The 17,582-nt window shown below is 41.7% G+C and overlaps 1 protein-coding gene across 1 annotated transcript; it reads right to left on the bottom strand.

The window, feature by feature from the left end:
* Nucleotides 1–228: 228 nt before the first annotated feature.
* On the bottom strand, nucleotides 229–17,065 carry LOC146624140 (uncharacterized). Its single transcript, XM_085363728.1, has 8 exons — nucleotides 16,893–17,065; nucleotides 15,652–16,208; nucleotides 11,716–11,860; nucleotides 11,403–11,505; nucleotides 10,413–10,451; nucleotides 10,275–10,316; nucleotides 8,630–8,921; nucleotides 229–665 (listed from the first exon to the last, which is right to left on the bottom strand). The coding sequence occupies exons 2-8, from the start codon at nucleotides 15,836–15,838 to the stop codon at nucleotides 442–444; spliced, it is 1,032 nt and encodes a 343-aa protein (XP_085219854.1). The 5' UTR covers nucleotides 15,839–16,208; nucleotides 16,893–17,065; the 3' UTR covers nucleotides 229–441.
* Nucleotides 17,066–17,582: the final 517 nt, after the last annotated feature.

Raw genomic sequence — 17,582 nt, forward strand, 5'->3', positions numbered from 1 at the left:
GTCAGTAAATATCGTGTGCGCGGACTTTGTGAATTAGGGTAAAAACTGTGTTTTAGAAAAATAGCACATTTTTTCATGCTTGTATGAAGTGAAAAGCATCAGTAACAAGTAAATTCATTTGAAAATATGTGCGCCATCATTTTCCTGGCAAAAATGTTTAAAAACTTTCAAATGCAATCCACTTCTTTGGAATTCTTTTGACTTAAAGAGTGTTTACAGTACTGCAGCATCAAAAATAATAATAACAATAAAAGAAAACCATTACATTCAAGCATTTCCATCACTGTGCATTCAGAGTGACAGCAACAATGCAAACGTTACCACTTCTAAACCACCTTTGGAGTCCATCCCATTAAGCCTCTGAATGAGGCATCACAGTAGGTGATCTGAATCACAGAGATGCATGAAGCTTGGGTGGGTGCCTGTTCACCAGTGTACGGATTACCTGACAGTAGGTGTGCTCGTTTGACGCAAGTGGCTAGGTTTTGTGGGAAGGGGTGGCTTAATCCCACGGGAAGGGGTCTGTGCAGGGTTTGTAGCGCGATCGACACTGAAGGTTTTCATCAGCTGAGCCACGCGGCCACGCCCTGCGCAGACTGGTGCACTCCCTGACGTCCAAGGCTCCTCTGAGCTAGCCTTTTGAAGCTTTTCTGATTCGCGGATATCTGGAAGAAAAAGAAAACAACACACAACAGTTTACGTTTTGCCTTTAAAACCACAGCAACACGATCTCTTTAGTTCCCTAATGCTTACAAAGCTTTGTTAAAGGAGAGATGATGCAACATGGTGGTAAACATGTCACATGTTCCAGGTATCAAGTTTAGAATGGAAAAAAATAAAATTATTTTATTTATTTATTTATATATATATATATATATATATATATATATATATATATATATATATATATATATATATATATATATTTTTTATTATAGGGATGTTTGTGTGCGTCTTCAGTTTTCAATTAGATATAGGAGCTTAAATGCTTTGCAAATCACTTATTTAGGATTTTATGTTCAGTAGCTGTTGGGCAAGCAGGAATCAACCACTACCCTTCCCGCAATGCCATGTTAGCTTGCTCTTCACCCTTTTCTGCCTTTTTTTTCTCCCTTTCATTCGCTTTCTTTTATCCCGCTACGGCTGAGCAGAGGTCATCCTCAGTGGAAGTGTAGTAGGGACACAGCTGGGTGTAGTTTGTGCTTTTGTGTGCGTGCGTGTGTGTTGCCGAGGTACTGTGTTTGGAAGAGGGTGTAATTGAGGGAGGAATGGAGGGAACAGGAGTAACGAACGAAGGGGAGGGAGGGCCGCAGGGACGGGAATGGAGAGCAGACAGACGCTGCTCAGACACCAGAAGGCTTGAGGAGCCACATATTTTTAGCGTCATCCCCGGGGGACAGAGATATGTGAGAGCACCCGTGTGCGTGACTACAGACACACACACACACACAAACGTGCGCACATGCAGAAAATAGAGTGAAAACACACACAGGCGTGTACAGAGTTTCTAACAGCTGAATTTCAAAAGACATGCACATTCTCACGTTACGTTCGGGTCCGTGCATGCTCTCGCACACATAAACACGGATTCAGACCCCCCCACCCACTGCACATGGATTCAGTCACGCATGCAGCCAACGCTGACTAACGCCACGGCATAGTGTGCACACACGCACAGTCACACACAAAGAGGTGAGGTACAGCCAAAACCACATGGGCACTCCTGAGGCCGGGAAACCTTTAAAGCTCTTGATGTCTTGCAGGCATGAAAGGGAGAGACCTAAAGTAGCCTTTAAGGTTGTGTTATTGTTTATTGCTGTTTACTCTGCTTTCGCTCCTCTTTCTCATTCTCTCGTGCACCTCTCCCCGTGGCTCCAACACCTCCCCTCTACCTTCCTTTTGCCCTGCCTTCCTCTGCCCCCTGACCCATAGTTCCTGTGTTAATGTCCTCTCGCTGCGTTTCGTGGGCTTGCCTCTGATTGTCTCGTTGTGTTGTGTGGTCACCACGGAAACCTTGGATAGGCTCCAGCAATTGAGGCTGACACACATTCAGGCACGCACCGAACACACACAGATGCACACAGACGCGGGCACGCACACACACTCATGGCCAGAGAGTTTTTTGAGCTCAGAGCCTTCCTGCAGGTCTGGAGTGGAATGCTTAATAGAGACAGAGAGATAGAAAGAAAGAGCAGGAGAGGGAGGATTGGTGTATGGGCAGGGACTAAATGAAACTCTCCTCAGCAGCTGCACCCCGAGCTCTGTCCGTCCGCCGAAACAAGTCATTAAAGCTACCTGCGAAAACACCTATTTAAATTAAAGAGAACCTCTGCAACGAATTGCTTGTTGAGATTGATTAATCTCCCAATCGAGCATTCAAGATGCCACCCATCACGTCCCGGGGCAGCTCGTAAATGTACAGAGAGGACAAAGAAGAGGGGCGGGAAGAAGTGTCAATGATCAGGCTAGCACAAAAATTAAAGACTAATCTATCTCTTTAAAGACGTCCACATGTCTCGCAGGGAAAGAGGAGGGGTGCGAGGGTGGAGGACTTGGGTGGGAGGTGGGGGGCAGAAGTGGGGCAGAGGGCAGAATTCCCCAGCAGCACGTCTGTGGACTGAAGCGTGGGGAGGAGGAGAGGTGTAGGTGCGCTTGTTGTGTGTGTGTGTGTGTGTGTGTGTGTGTGTGTGTGTGTGTGTGTGTGTGTGTGTGTGTGTGTGTGTGTGTGTGTGTGTGTGTGACACGTGTGTGTAAGCGTTGGGGCAAGCTCCTGCATGGGGGCTGGGGCCCCTGTCACTTATCAGCTCTGGCTGAGCGTCGCCCAGGGCTAGAGTCGGAAAGCAGCGCTGGAATGTGTGTCCTTCCCTCTGAAGGTGAAGCCAGAGGAGAGCGGACGGAGACACAGGGAAGAGTTATAAACACAAAAACACGCGTGCATGTATTAGCTGCAGAAGACTTTGATGTTCTTGAAACCATCCTCAAATCATATGGACTGTCTCAACATATATAGGTTTATTTCTTGCACCGGCTCTGCCATCCTACCTTCATTATCTGGAGTGTTAACAGTTTCTATAACTTTAACTAAGAAATAAAAATCTCAAGATTCAGGATTTATTTTTGCTGCCAAAAGCGGAGAAAACCCACGCGATCACAGGGTGAAGCTCCACACAGAAGGACAGGTCCAAACCCAGGAACCTCTTTCTGTGAGGCAACACAGGTTTCACTTTTTGTGCAGAGTCCCAGTTAACAGTAAGACTCATTTTCAGATTTACAGGCTTTCAGTGTTTACGTTTTCAAGCATGAACTGATTTTGTTTTTCTCCACGCAGATGTTACACCTGTTTGTTTCCAAAAAAGTCTGTTTCCTGCCAAAAGAAACTGAAGAGAAAACTGGTGAGAAATATGGATTTTTCTCACCAACATTAATTACCAGATTATTTGTTATAAATACATCAACACTGTGAAAAATACCAGGGTTTAATTGCCATTTTATTTGTTCACTCACAATTTCTGCCAAGAAGGTTTTGTGGTTGGTTTGGTTTCATTGTTTCTCTGTTTATTAGGAGGATTACTCAAACATTTTAGCAGAGGTGGGACTTGGCCCAAAATTTCATGCCACATCTTCACAGATAGGTATTTAATTGAAATATGGGGGGGGGGGGGGGGGGGTTAATGTCTTATTGTTTTCAAGAAAATATCACAAACTGATCTGCGTTCATATCCTCTTGGATCCAGGAACTCGATCCATGTATAGCAAGACTTTCTTTTGCTTTTGTCGAGATACACGGACTTGGATACTCTTGTTCTTACCCAACCTCTTACCTGACGAATGTAAAACCTTTAATCTTTTTAAGCCATTTAAAATTTATCAAAGATGGGATAACGGCATCCTGTCAATATCCAGAACCTGAGACTTTTAAATTGGATTTCGTCTTATCCTCCTGGGTTAGCCTAAACCATACTGGCTTGTCATGACATCCAGTCTACCTGTGTAAAACATTTACAGCATGAATGCTCCAGTGTTAGATTTCAGAGTTTTATGTTCCTCGTTGTAGCTGTAAATCCAAATTTATACTGTCACTAATACAAAGTTAGTTATTCTTTGGGAAAGTGAGGCGTGAGCCACGGTAACTGCTCAGGATGCATGAACCCTTGTCATTACCCGCATTCAAATTAAAACAGCTGAGGCATGAGCCTCATCTTTGTTGGCCTCCTCCTCCTGTTGGAACAAGCTTCCTGCCATTGTCAAGGACAGACACTGTGTCAGTATTTTTGCTCCGGAGTCGAACACATTTATTCAGCACTGTGTTCAACCCACCTCAACTCCCACCACACCAGCTGTTCTTTTGGGTTTCCTTTCCCTTTCTTCCCTCTACATTTTGCTCTTATTCACTGTCGTGCTAGCGCCCAGGGAGCATAGATGTAGCCACTAATCTAACCACCAAAGTGGGTGAAGACACACATGCCACCAAACTTCTACAATACATCTTTGCAGCCAGATCCACATTTAACTAAAAACAAACAAGAAAAACAAAAAACAAAACAACAACACACTTTGTCTTTTTGCGACATTCTCACGAGTGTGTGGGTTTGACCGCCAAAAATCTGTAATGATCTTGAATGTTTACAATAATCAGAAAAAAAAGGGGCGGGGGGCAGGAAATATTTTCAGGATTGTTCCCCCCACCCATTTTATATAAAATGCTAAAAACATGTGGCTAAACCAATAGACAGTCACACAGCTATGAGGAAGTTCCTGTTAAGGTGCTAGGAACTTGGTTTTGTTGTATGGCTTTCTAAAGGAAACTGACTCTGTCGACATCTGCCTGGTATAAACTTAAGTTGACCCAATAAAACTGCTGCAATCACCGTTGAAAGGAAAAATTTGATTTTATTTAGGTTTCTTTGTTTCTTCCAAATTTAAAAAAAAATGGTTCTGGAGGAAGCCAGCCTTCAAGTTCATGTTGCAGTGAGCGTGTGGTGTAGGGAGAGCATATTTCCAGCAGAGGGACCTTTATGGAGATGAGATTTTCTGCTCAACTGGACTTTTCTTTCCCTACAGTATCACTGATTTCCACTGGATGGTGCTAACTTCACCCTTACAATGACCATTTTTATACTTAACTGGGTCACTGTGTGGTACATGAGCTTCCAACAGGTATATTAGATATTACCAGAGGTGGGACCAAGTCATTGTTTTGCAAGTCTCAAGTAAGTCTCAAGTCTTTATCCTCAAGTCTCAAGTCAAGTCTCAAGTCTTTATCCTCAAGTCTCAAGTCAAGTCTCAAGTAATGTCAGGCAAGTCAGAGTCGAGTCTCAAGTCACTGGTGTAAAAGTCCGAGTCAAGTCACAAGTCTGAAACTTTGAATTTCAAGTCCTTTCGAGTCTTTAAAAAAAACAAAACGAAAAAATAATGTTGCAGTTATGCTAAATGTAAATATTAGACCATGTAATTTTAAAATCTGTGTTTTTCTCAACACATGACAAAATAGTGAACTTAGAAAATATACACAAATTGTGAAATTGCACCTCTATAAAATGCAGCTCAATTAAACCTAGCTCCAAGAATAATTTTCACCGACAGTTCTGAGATAAGCTGCATGTTATTCTTGGATGCGGTTGTAGGACCGGCTTTAAAATCGCATGACAAAAATATCATACACATTAAAAAAAAACTGTATCACCAACGTAGCCTGGACAACATTTGCTAGTTAGATGAAGTCAGCTATCTCATCCTAGCATATTTATATGCATATTTATAATCATACGGTTCTTGGAGTGAGTGCATACACTCATGAAGTTTAGTAACTTCAGGTCACTGCAACAAGCCCAGGTACAGTTTACCGACGGATGGGTGCAGGACCTTGAAATGCACCGTGTAGAAAGTAAAGACCATCGTACGTATCATAAGTTTACCAGTCTCACAAATCGTCTTCATAAATACACATTCCTTAACCGTTTATTAATAGGACCTTTGAGCTCAACGGTAATTAATTAGTAGTGGAAATAATTTCTGGTACCCATCACAGAAATGTAGCAGTAACAACAATATTGTATGCTGTAATCGTACTGGGCAATTAGTGATACAAAAAACCTGTTTTATCCTGTGAATAAAAGTATATGTTCTTGTCAATGTACCATAATAACAGAAGCGAAACGCAATATTGTGTCAGGACAATTCACTATTTATGCACAATAAACAAAGGAGCATAGCGCGACCATTTCTGTTCAGCGCCAGACTTGCTTGTAACCTATATCACTAATTATGTTATGAAAATGACGTATTAACTACTAAAAAACACTGACCTTCGTGTAAATGCTTGGAGCAGACTAACCTGTGAGCTGGAGTGTTCTGGGACGTTATATTTGGTCTTTGAATGGCTGCAATCCAGGCCATCCGTCGCGTCTTTGTTACTTCGGAAACATGGCTTGAACAATTTCTCTTCAACGACGTAATCCGATAACAACCGATCTCTTTACCCGTCGGCTTCCCGTGGCTGTCATGCGACCGGCTATTGCAGTTAATAATACAACAGCTTCTTGACATTTTTGTGTTTCTTTTTATCGCTGTATAACTGATTTTAATTGAAAGCCTGCGTGCGCTAGTACCGATTGCCACGAGTTCCCAGAATCCTTTGCGGTTCTACCCGTGAATGACGTCACATTTTCAATCTCTATATAATATGCATGTTAAATTTTATATTTGGGGTAAAATATCAAGTCTTTTCAAGTAAACCGGTTCAAGTCCAATTCAAGTCCCAAGTCATTGGTGTAAAAGTCCAAGTCAAGTCACAAGTCTGAGAACATTTTTTCAAGTCAAGTCTAAAGTCATAAAATTAATGACTCGAGTCTGACTCGAGTCCAAGTCATGTGACTCGAGTCCACACCTCTGGATATTACAACGATAACTCGAGAAAGATTCAAACAAGAAATTGGTTCATCTCTACAACATAAAAAAAACTCCCCATTTTATTTAACACTGGCACAAAAGGAAAGGAGGAGCAGACCCATAAAAGACTAAAAGAGAAACAAAAACACTGATACATTACCCTAACAGGAAGACCTCATCTCAGCCCAAATTGAAACAAAATTAATATAATATACACAATACTGTACAAAAGTCTCGTTTCACACCTTATTTCGCTCCATTTTGGTTGCAACAAGCCAGACTTCTCCATGCTTTCTGGAGGTCTTTCAAGGCTTTTATTTGAATGATGAATTTTAATAATTTGCTGAACCCATTTCCCTTTTTCCTAGAAAAATATAAAGAAATGACGAGTGACTCGAGACTTTTGCACAGTAATGCAGCTTTGAAGAACAACCTTTGCCAAGATTGACACAGAAAGATAGATAGGGCATTATTTACAAAACCTTTTGTTTTAATTTTTTGACTGGTATCCTTTGTTATTACTAAATTACCACTTAACAAAGGCATATGTTTACACTTTTATCCACATTTATGTTGCCTCCATGAAATAACACAGAAGAACAAGTTGAGTTTTAAGTAGTCATTCTAGGGAACTAATATTTTAGTTTTACTGCTGGCAGATAATTCTCCTTCACATTTTTCCTTGACTTCATGATATTTTTCATCAAGGTCAAAAAAAAATTTTTTTTCTTCTTTTTTGTATTTGCTCACAAACTTAGCACGACGCTCTGAAGAAAAGACTGGAGAATAAAGGATCTGGAGAGGAAGGGCTGGGGAGAGGATGGAATGAGAGGCAAAAAAATGAGAGGAGAGAAGAGCAGAGCAAACACCCCTGCTGGCCACCAATTTCCATCAGGAAATTGGTTTTCACATTTAGATTTTTTTTTTTTTTTTGGGGGGGGGGAGGAGGGGGAATTGGACCCTCAAATCCAGCAGATTTGGTCCCACCAAATGTCGACTGCATTGCCACGGCTGTTGACAAATTAATTGTTGACAGAAACTGATCACAATAGAGAAGCTATCAAAAGAGCAGGTGTGCACGAGCAACATGTTACAAGGGGACAAATCCCAGTCGCGTACGTTTTCCCCTGCTTTTTTTCCCCTCTAGGCAGGCCTCTTTTACTCTGCCAGTCCATAAAGATTCCAGGGGGCTGAGGCACTATTTGGCGAGCACATTGGGTTTCAGGAAATAAATCCTTCTTCCTTGCTGCAGCACAGAGAAATTTATCTAGTATGAACTTTGTTCAGACTGGTTCTGCTCAGCTCTCCAAAGCTATTATTACTCTTAGAGAAAAAGCTGCGGCTGGCTCAGAGAGCGGTGGTGATTGTCACGTAAGGCAGTAACCATGTTGTGAACTCAATTTTAAACCCATATGTTTAAAACTGGAGTCCAGGCTTTCCGCAACAAATGAAACTTAGCCAGAAATAAGAATCATGGACTTCCCACGAATCTAGATTAGTTTATCCACGGTGACACTGATCATAATCAGTATGGTTGCTTTTGCTTATTGGATTACAGGAAAACCGAGAAAATAAAAAGGTAGAAGGGGTACAAGCCCCTCCCACCTGATACTGTGAAAGATGGATGGCACACCATACAGTTTTCCCAGTACATCACAGGGGTTAAAACAATACCATGTCATCAATTCACTCCAACCTTAGATGTGTCATGTACTTTTAACTCTGAGTTAAATTCACTCACCTTTACCACCCGGTGACTCCTGTGGCTTCTGGGGTTCTTTTGACTGCAGGCTCCCTTTGGTTGATGACGTCATGCCAGAGTCTATTTTGACAGCGCTGCCGGGAGAAGAGTATGGCACGGCGGTAGCCAGCCTCAGATTTGTGAGGCCAGGTCTCGTGTTGACATAGTCTGGTGCTGCATTTGCAGAAGCCGGTCTCGTCTTGACAGCGTTAGCTCTCGTGGGAGGCCTGGAGCAGATGGAGGGCTGGGGAACTGACTTCTCCTCGGTTGCATTGGCTGACTTCAACTCGAGCTGCAGAGTGAGGAGTGACAAAAGAGAAGCGGGGAGTGCGATCGGTGTTGACAGCTAATTCACATACAGTGGAATTACTGTCATGTTTGATTAAATCATTGGATAAATGATTCACTAAATTAGAATCCTCCAGTGACAACATGGTGCCGGAATGAAACACGCAGAACTATGACCACTGATTAAGAGTTTAAGGATGTTTGGAGAGAAAATTATAAGGTGACTTGAAAATCAAGCAGCCTTGCTAATCTTGCCTCCTGATCTTACGCCTTCTTAATCAACAATCTCACTCTCTCCTCCTCCCTCACGACGACTCCTTCGCTCTCTAAATCAACTGGAGAAAAGCTGCAGCGGCGTTAGCAACAGCCACATCACCAAAGCGCCCCCGTTTCCTTTCTCCTCCAGGAACAAATCATTCAATCTATAAACAAGGCATTCAACCAAATTATGAATCCTATAAAGAAAGGCTTATGCTGTGAATTCTTGGCTGTCACACTTGCCAAACCTCCTAAGGTGTGAATGCTTTCTTGCCATGTGCACATGGGGTGGGCCAAAGATGTGCTGGGGCCTGTAATGGAGAGAGGCTGGTATGGATATAAGATGTGAGGGAGAGAAATTTCTGTCTGTGGCAAAGAGGAGGGGAAAAAAGAAGAAGAAAAAAAATGGAACAGAGGAGAGCTCACGCGCCCAAACCTCAGGAGACTATCCCACAATCCCATCCATCTGCGACTGACGCATTCTCTATCTCTGGCGTTTTAATTCCCTGATCAAGTTCATCAACCATCTGTTCTAGGGCAGTCCAGAAATCCTGCCTTGTCTCTGTGATTCAGCTGTTCTTGCAAAGCGTGTCACCTGCACACACACACACGCACACGCACACACACACTTGTATGCACATAAACGCAGAAGAAAGCAAGGGGATATAGCAAGCCTACTCCCCAGACGACACAAGGCTGGAGCGGCGATGGAGCTAGTGGGAGGACAGGACAGTTCAGCTGTTCCCCGGAGAGAGAACTGTGAGGGGTGCGGCAGCTTAGACAAGCGGGAGCACAGAGAAGGAGAATGCTGGGAGAAAGATGATCTGCAGAGAGGCTGGGAGCGAGGGGACAGCTGGCCCCAACCACCATTTCCTGTGACTCAGAGGGTAGGACTGCCACAAAAAGTCATATAGGCACTCTGTGGTGGTTGTGCTTCAAAGAGCTAGAGATTTTACTGCACATCGTATACAGCACCTTGCTGAAACATGTCTTTTAAAGTGTTTTTCTGCACAGGTATGCAAACATTTCCTTTCTTAAAAATATTTCAAAAAGCTAGAATGAGATCAAAACACCTGCAATGACTTTAATTCACAGATACCTTTGCAGTTGCTGTAGGCGGTGAATGCTCGCTCACTGACACCTGTGGGTTTAACAAAGACATTACATGAGTGATCTAGGCCATGATGCAGTGTGAGAGCACACAGCTCTGTTAGTGCAGGCAGTTACTCCAACTCACCGGCAGAGGGAGTAAAGTGCTCGCCTCCTCACTTTTCCCCTGCTGGGAGAGAAAGAGACACAGTTAGTGCTGATGGCGACTCGTCATCTTCCTCAACTTTTAGAGCTCAGTGCTTGGAATAAGCTCTTAAATCTATACTTAAAGGAGTTTAAGAAATAGAGATGAGATAAAATACTTAATTGTGTGAATATATTTCAAATTAAAAGTTGCTTTTAAGAAAAAAAACATCTGTGCGGTGGTTTTGTTTCTGCAGGAAAAACAATGATGGGCTCTTATTTCCACTGAATGAGCAGCAAGCAGCTTTAGCTTTAGAGAAACATCATGGTCAGGCCAGATGAGACTGTGTACGCTGGCTCGCTGTGGCTCAGTGTGTGCATGGTTGCCATGACAACACAGCAAATCTCTTTTTGAGATAGCATGGAAAAAGGAAAAAAAAAAAAAAAAAAAAGGAGGCACCCACCAGCACCCCCAACACACACACACACACACACACACACACACACACACACACACACACACACACACACACCAAAACTAATACACTGCTGTGCACATACACACACACCTAAAATATCACCAGGTCAGAAATCATCAGCACATTATTTTGACACAGTAACAGGGCAGCGATTGATTTTCACCAGCTATGCTCAAGAACCTAATGGAAAGTTTCCACAAACTGCTCTGCGGGTATGAGAAGTGAAAATGACTCCACCACAGTGTTGAGATTGAGATGGAAATATTGAGTTGAATGGATAAAAGATAAAGAGCACCGTGAAACTTTATTTTATGTCGATCTGAAAGCCCACTCCATCTCAGTCATTTTTATTATACACGATGTTTTGATCAACTTTAACATATTTATTAGGTGTATGTTTTTATTTAAATCAAGAGGCGATAGCAGTGTTTAATATTAAAAAATAATTTTGACTTTTTTTTTTCTCCAACCAAAATGATTTGATTTTTAAGGATCACAGAGAGCTACACACACACCTTTAGATTCAGGGAGACGTCGGGTTGCGTTTTAGAAAGGAGGTTCTCTCTCTCAGTCTTGACAGGTTCCGTGTTTTTTCTGTCCTTCAGTATAGTTTGATGGCTGGAAAACATAAACAGAATGTGTCACGTATAAAACCCAACCAAATCTCCTTAAATGACAGTCTGTTAGCAACACATGCACACAAAAAAAGAAAAACAAAAAACTGAAACACTGATTCTTCTGTTACACGTTGTTCTCTGCCTTTAATCTTAATTATTAAAAAAAAAAAAAAAACATCACTGTCTGTTTTGTATTACAAATGTGTATTACCTCGTGTTGTTCTGCAGGCTTGGAGTCTTCTTCTCTCCAAATCCTGAGCAGATGAATTTGGAGCTCAGCTCATCCACCTCCCCAATCACAACAACCGCCACGTCCCCATCCCGGCCGAGCTGCCAGCTGACACTCTTATTGTTGGCTGTTAAAAACACGAACACACTTAAACATTACAAGTCAACTAGCTACTGAAACAAAACTGAAAGTGCTTTTGAATTTCCCTCAGTGAACCTGTCAAAAAAAAAAAAAAAAAATGAAAATGTGGGATATGCCTACAAATCTTATAAGGCTATATCAAAACAACACAACAGAATAAATGATGAAATATTGAATAGACTGTTTAGAAGGCCCACCCCTGATTTTTCAAACGATTACTCTGAAATGTTTTATTAACATTGATAACTAGTGATCAACATAAGCATACTTTGACCCTCACATAACAACTTGTAGTGCTGGTTAAAGACATTCTAAATCACAGTCCAGTCTTGGTGATTCTCCTTGTGGTCTAAGGCCACAAGGAGAATAATTTATAGATTTATAAATGATGATTTATTCATTTATTTATTCATTTATTATATTCACTCTGCTGTTTTGCTTTCTAGATGGGGTCCGCGGCTTCCAACCAAATATAATATACGCCTGAAAAAAAAAAAAAAAGTCTAAATATACGTGATTGTGTTGTATGGTAACGCGGCTCACTTAAAAGATCACTAGTAAAAGTTACCTGTGATTATCTCGCGGCTTCTGACTTATCGCTTTGTCTTCACTGATTTTACTGCAGCTCTCTGTTATTGCAGTGATCACAACATTTAACAGACTTGTAGCGCTTACTTAGATGGAGATACATATTTGTCTGTGTGTGTGTGTGTGTGTGTGTGTGTGTGTGTGTGTAAATGACAAGTCTTTCTCACACGATAAAAGGTTATTAAGCTGCAAACACTTACACTTGTTTTAGAACTGATGCTTTTCATCCTGTACATGAGCTCTTTAGGCAACATTATAAAATTCAGGTTGCCTTCTTAAAGACCTCATAGTTCATAGAGCCTGGTTCTGCTGGAGGTCTCTTCCTGTTAAGATGGTTCTTCTTCCCCACCATAGTTCATAGTGGATAGTCTCATTTTAGGCCCTCTCTTTCCCTCTAATATTGTCTAAATGACAATACAAGACTTGTTTGTGAACTGGTGTTATATAACTAAAGCTGAACTGAAACGCACATTATTCTCACACTCATCAACCCACTCACTGATCCTTTATGCCCTGGGGCTGTCTTGTTATCCTGGGGTCGAGACTGCTATCAGAATATAAATGATATTCGTCACAGGCTAAATGTGACCACTCAAAACAACTTTGTATTGATTTGCAGTCACCCATCTGTGTAAGGGGAAAACATGGACCCACAGTGAGCCAACCAAGAAAACAAAGACACTGGATTTAAGTACACGTCAAGAGTTGGGTTTTTCCTTTAATTTGTCATCGGTCCATATGTCACATCCTTGTAACTATGTTTGGAGCACTGAGAAGTTACTTTCATAGTGAACTGGTTTTGCCAGCCAACCCTGTGGATCACATTCCTGCGAGGCATACCAGCATGACGCAACCGTCAGAACATACCTCTAAACACATTTCCAACAAAAAACTGACAGCAAAAGCCACAAAACAATTGTCAGACGCACATGACATGAACCCTGTCATCTGAGTACAAGGATGCTACATTTTATGGACAGAATGTACAAGAGGCATTTCCACTGTCCTCACCAAGAATGTGTTGCACTTTCTTGTAAACAGAATATATCTGTATTTGAAATAACAATCTGTTGCTGAAGAACAAGATCATTGATTCTAATCAGTTTTTCCCGCCTCGTGTAAATGTCAGCAGTCTAAGAACAACATAAACAAAGGCACAGAAACAGGGCAGCATAAAGTCAAAGTCAGCACATAAACACTCATTACCACGAGGACAACCTTGTGGTAACCAAAAAAGTACTTCCAGAAACAAAATTGTACTTAGAAAAGTAAAAAAAAATAGCAATGTCTTTAGTTTTAGTCTCTCTCAGTCTGACGTCAGAACAAACAGCCCAATAAGGCACTGCTGCGTGTGTATTATTTTGGACTAGGATTTATATGTGACTGTGAGTCATGTGTTTGTATTGTTGTATTGTGTTAATGTACTTCTGCGAGCTTCTTTAATCCTCCAGTCTGACAAGTGCGCTCCTTGTCACAATAAGACATTTCAAAAGTGCCACCAAACCGAATTAGACCTGCGACAACAACAAAATCAAAACAAGCACATCCTGCACTGGAAAACTAACCAAAACTAACCTGAATCGACAGGCAAAACCGGAAAACTAAAGAAAAACAAAAACTAATGGAAAACACAAAAGTGCAGGAGCAACTGCTGAGTGGGATATGAGCTTCATTTTGTGGCTAAAAACCCATTTGGCATTTCAGCTCTCCCACAAGACCATCCAGATAAAAATCAAAGTCTCCATTTCTTTTTCAAACACATACATTTCCTGCTAACTTCCCATTTCAGACTCTGCTAATTGTTTAAAGGCCTGAGTCTTGACTCATGTCCTATTTTTACATTTTTACATCAATTATCCACCATTTCCTCTACACGCAAGACAGAAAAAGAAAAAAAAAGCCGTGTTTGTGGAGAAGAGTTGTAACCATGTGTTCTCAACCTACAGCCTCCTAGAGATGACTGCACTGGTCATTAAGACACAGTGCATTGTTCTCTCGCTCTGTACCACAGTTGATAGAAAGTGCTTTGATTAACCAAGACCAGACAAAACACATCACTGTGTCAATCATCAACTGGCTTTAAGTCATGCTGTGATATCATTGTAGTTTAAGTAACTGCTGCACTCATCCAAATAAATTAACTTTGCCTCTGATGTTTGGATTAAGGTGATAGAACAATTTGTTATGTTCGCGTCGTTACGCAACGCCCTTCTTCCAGAAGTCCTTAATACAAAAGACGTACAAGAGAAAATGCAGACACGCAAGATTTTGCCAAACCAGTTTCACGACCGGCTTGCAGCTTCCTGAGTTTCTGCTTGTTTTGTTTTTCCCATGCATACTCTCACCACCTAGGTTGAGCAAAAGAATTTACCAAATATGAGGAAAAAGACAGTATTTGTAATCATATCTTATGTCAGCTTCTGATAAACACATGTGCTCTTCGTTTAACTTGTAAATTTCCCGACAGGGCTGTTATTTTGCCATCTCCTCCTGTCCTGTGGATGTTTTCTTCTGACATTTATTTGCCATCAACCACAGAATTCCAGATATGAGCAACATCTGGGACCTCACATTGCAATGTTTCAATTGGAAATAAAATGATCTAATTTAGAGTTTCTGTCTGTGTGAATGAGGCTCAGAAGACAAGGAAATTAGACCATACGGTCAAACTATTTTCACCTTGTGGAGGGTGAAGCATTTAATAAAAAGTGCAATTATAACAGATCTTTAAATAAAGATCTGCAATAGTTTAGGACCTAAGCTGTAACCCCCCCCCCCAAAAAAAAAAAAACCAAAACAAAAAAACTTATTTTGATGCTCACTTCATGTTTTGACAAACAGCTGTTCAGATAATTGGGAGCATGCAAACTCCAGAAGCTTAGGATATCTGTCACAGCCAACGTACACATGCTTCAGTGGTTCCCTTATCAAGCTTTGTAACGCTCTATCGGGTAATTCTCAGCACACTACGCAAATATCTCAACTCCAAGGACTCTGAAAGCGCTTGCTCAGAAGAGAACAGATGGTTTTCTGTGGAACCTTTGTGAAAACGTGACAGTCGGAGTGCCTGAAAAACCTGAAGCTGCACCCTGCAGCTTCAGGTTTGAGATAAACAGGAAGAGAGAAGGTTAAAAAAGGTGAGGTGGCGGCTGTGGTTGTTGATGAAGAGTCTTTACTCAGTGTGGTTACCTTTTCTTGGCTTTGCTCTCTTGGACTCTGCGTCGCCCCCCTCTCTCTCCAGTTTCTCCTCCCGCTCTTTCCAGCGCCGCACCTGCTCTTGGCGCATTTTCAGGAACAGTGTCTTTTTCTGCTCTTCGTTGAGGGCTTCCAGCACCTCAGGGTCAATGTACATGTCCTTTAAGATCTGCTGCAGCATGTTGGCAGCCAAATGGTTGGTACGTTAACCTGGTACCACTTGGCAAGCAGTTGAAGCTTGCTTCTCTTAGTGCACAGTGTGTAAGGATGATTTATGGTCTCATGTCAGCAGAGGACTTTTGTAGCTTCTTATTTGTCTCTAAAGTCACTCTTGAAGTCATGAATTAAGGTTCTTGCTCTTTCTACACATGCTTTTGTACAAGCTGTACTATCTCACTCATACAGACTGTCTTTCTCTCTCTCTCATACACACACTCTCTCTCACACACACACACACACACACACACACACAAATCCTGCTTCCTTTCTATAATGTGCTCAGTTTCCCCATCAAGATGTCAGATTTCTTTGGAGGTCATCTTTGGCACAATCTATGAGAAAAACAAAACACACAGTGAAGATCATCTTGCATGATTTTCAAAGCTGCAGTGTCTTACATATTTTCTTAAGAAACTTTTTTTCTTATTTCCTAGAAATATCTGTTTAAAGCAGTTGTCTTGTCCTTCCGTGCATGAATACGGAAGAGCCCAAAGCCAATTTCAACACTTTACAGAAAGTCTGCTACCCAGAATGGGAGGAGATTCCAAAGGAATGGGACTGCATCTGACATCAGTGTCCCACCCTGCTCCTTCCTCTCCTCAAAACCATGTTCGTTTCTCTCTAAAACTCTCACAAGATAGCGGCCCCCGCCTCTTTTTCCTTTTGTAAAAAAACATGGCCAGTGTCTGGTTGTAATGAGGGATAAAAATCTGGGTCATAGCACTGGACAGCGAGAGCCAGGTTGTCTAACAAGAGGATTGAAATGGACTCCTCCAGTCACAGTGGGTAGTTAAACAATGGCTACCACATAGGCAGCACTTGGAGGGAAAGAAAGCTCGTCTCAGACTGAAAACTATCACACTGGTGGAATACAGATTGGTGTCTGCTAAACACACCGCAGGGTGCAGAGAAGGAAACCAAAGAAAACAGGGGGGAGGGGGTGAAGTGGAGAAAATGAGTGCTACAAAACAAAAAGGGAGTTGTAGGAGAAGGTTAGAATTTGCTGAAGTACTCACAGTGGGATGTAGACAGCCGCTCCACAGCAGAGTATGCTAACTGAGCTGAGGGAGTCACAGCGCCTGTGGGTCCACCTCGTCTTTGTGTGTATGACTGAGCTGATGACATCACAGCATTCCATAATCTCTTTACCTCCCTCTCCCTTCCTCTCTCTCTCTCTCTCTCTCTCTCTCACACACACACACACACACTAAAGCTACATTTAAGGCTACATTTCAACTTCCTGAGTTGGTCTCAGGAAGTTGAACTCACACTTTAAAAAGCTAGAAAGAAAGGCATGCGTTCATGTTCATAACACACGTATTTTCCACATCTTCACACATTTTCGCTTACACATATAATTCTACACAAATAATATTTAAAAAAAAATACAGCAAAGAAAAATGAGCTCTCTTCCTCCTGTATTTTCTTCCATTTTAATGACGCCTTTTAATTAAGAAATGCTATTTGCTAACGTTCGCGTTTAGTATTACCCAAAACTTTAGCACAGCCTCTAGCATTATGTGAAACAACCGATGTGCCTTCTAGCATTATGCAAGTAACTGTTTGCTGTTTAATTTACCATGTCTGCTGATAGTTTGCACATTCAAGCCAGAGGAAATTTTCTCAGCTAACTGTCCTCCTCTGCTTATGAGCCACTCATTTTTAGGTAAAGAGCGGCCTCTACTGGTTAAGGCAATTGCTGTGAT

The sequence above is a fragment of the Diplotaxodon limnothrissa genome, linkage group LG10 (genome assembly GCF_057381915.1).
Source record: "Diplotaxodon limnothrissa isolate DT_005_m linkage group LG10, D_limnothrissa_male_GT1.1, whole genome shotgun sequence".
NCBI lineage: Eukaryota > Metazoa > Chordata > Actinopteri > Cichliformes > Cichlidae > Diplotaxodon > Diplotaxodon limnothrissa.

Excerpts from the sequence above, each read along its gene's own strand:
- LOC146624140 (XM_085363728.1), bottom strand. The coding sequence starts at position 15,838 with ATGCTGCAGCAGATCTTAAAGGACATGTACATTGACCCTGAGGTGCTG. Across the intron at positions 11,506-11,715 it reads AGCCTGCAGAACAACACGAG|CCATCAAACTATACTGAAGG; the intron begins GTAATACACATT and ends TATGTTTTCCAG. Across the intron at positions 8,922-10,274 it reads CGCCTACAGCAACTGCAAAG|CTCGAGTTGAAGTCAGCCAA; the intron begins GTATCTGTGAAT and ends CTCACTCTGCAG.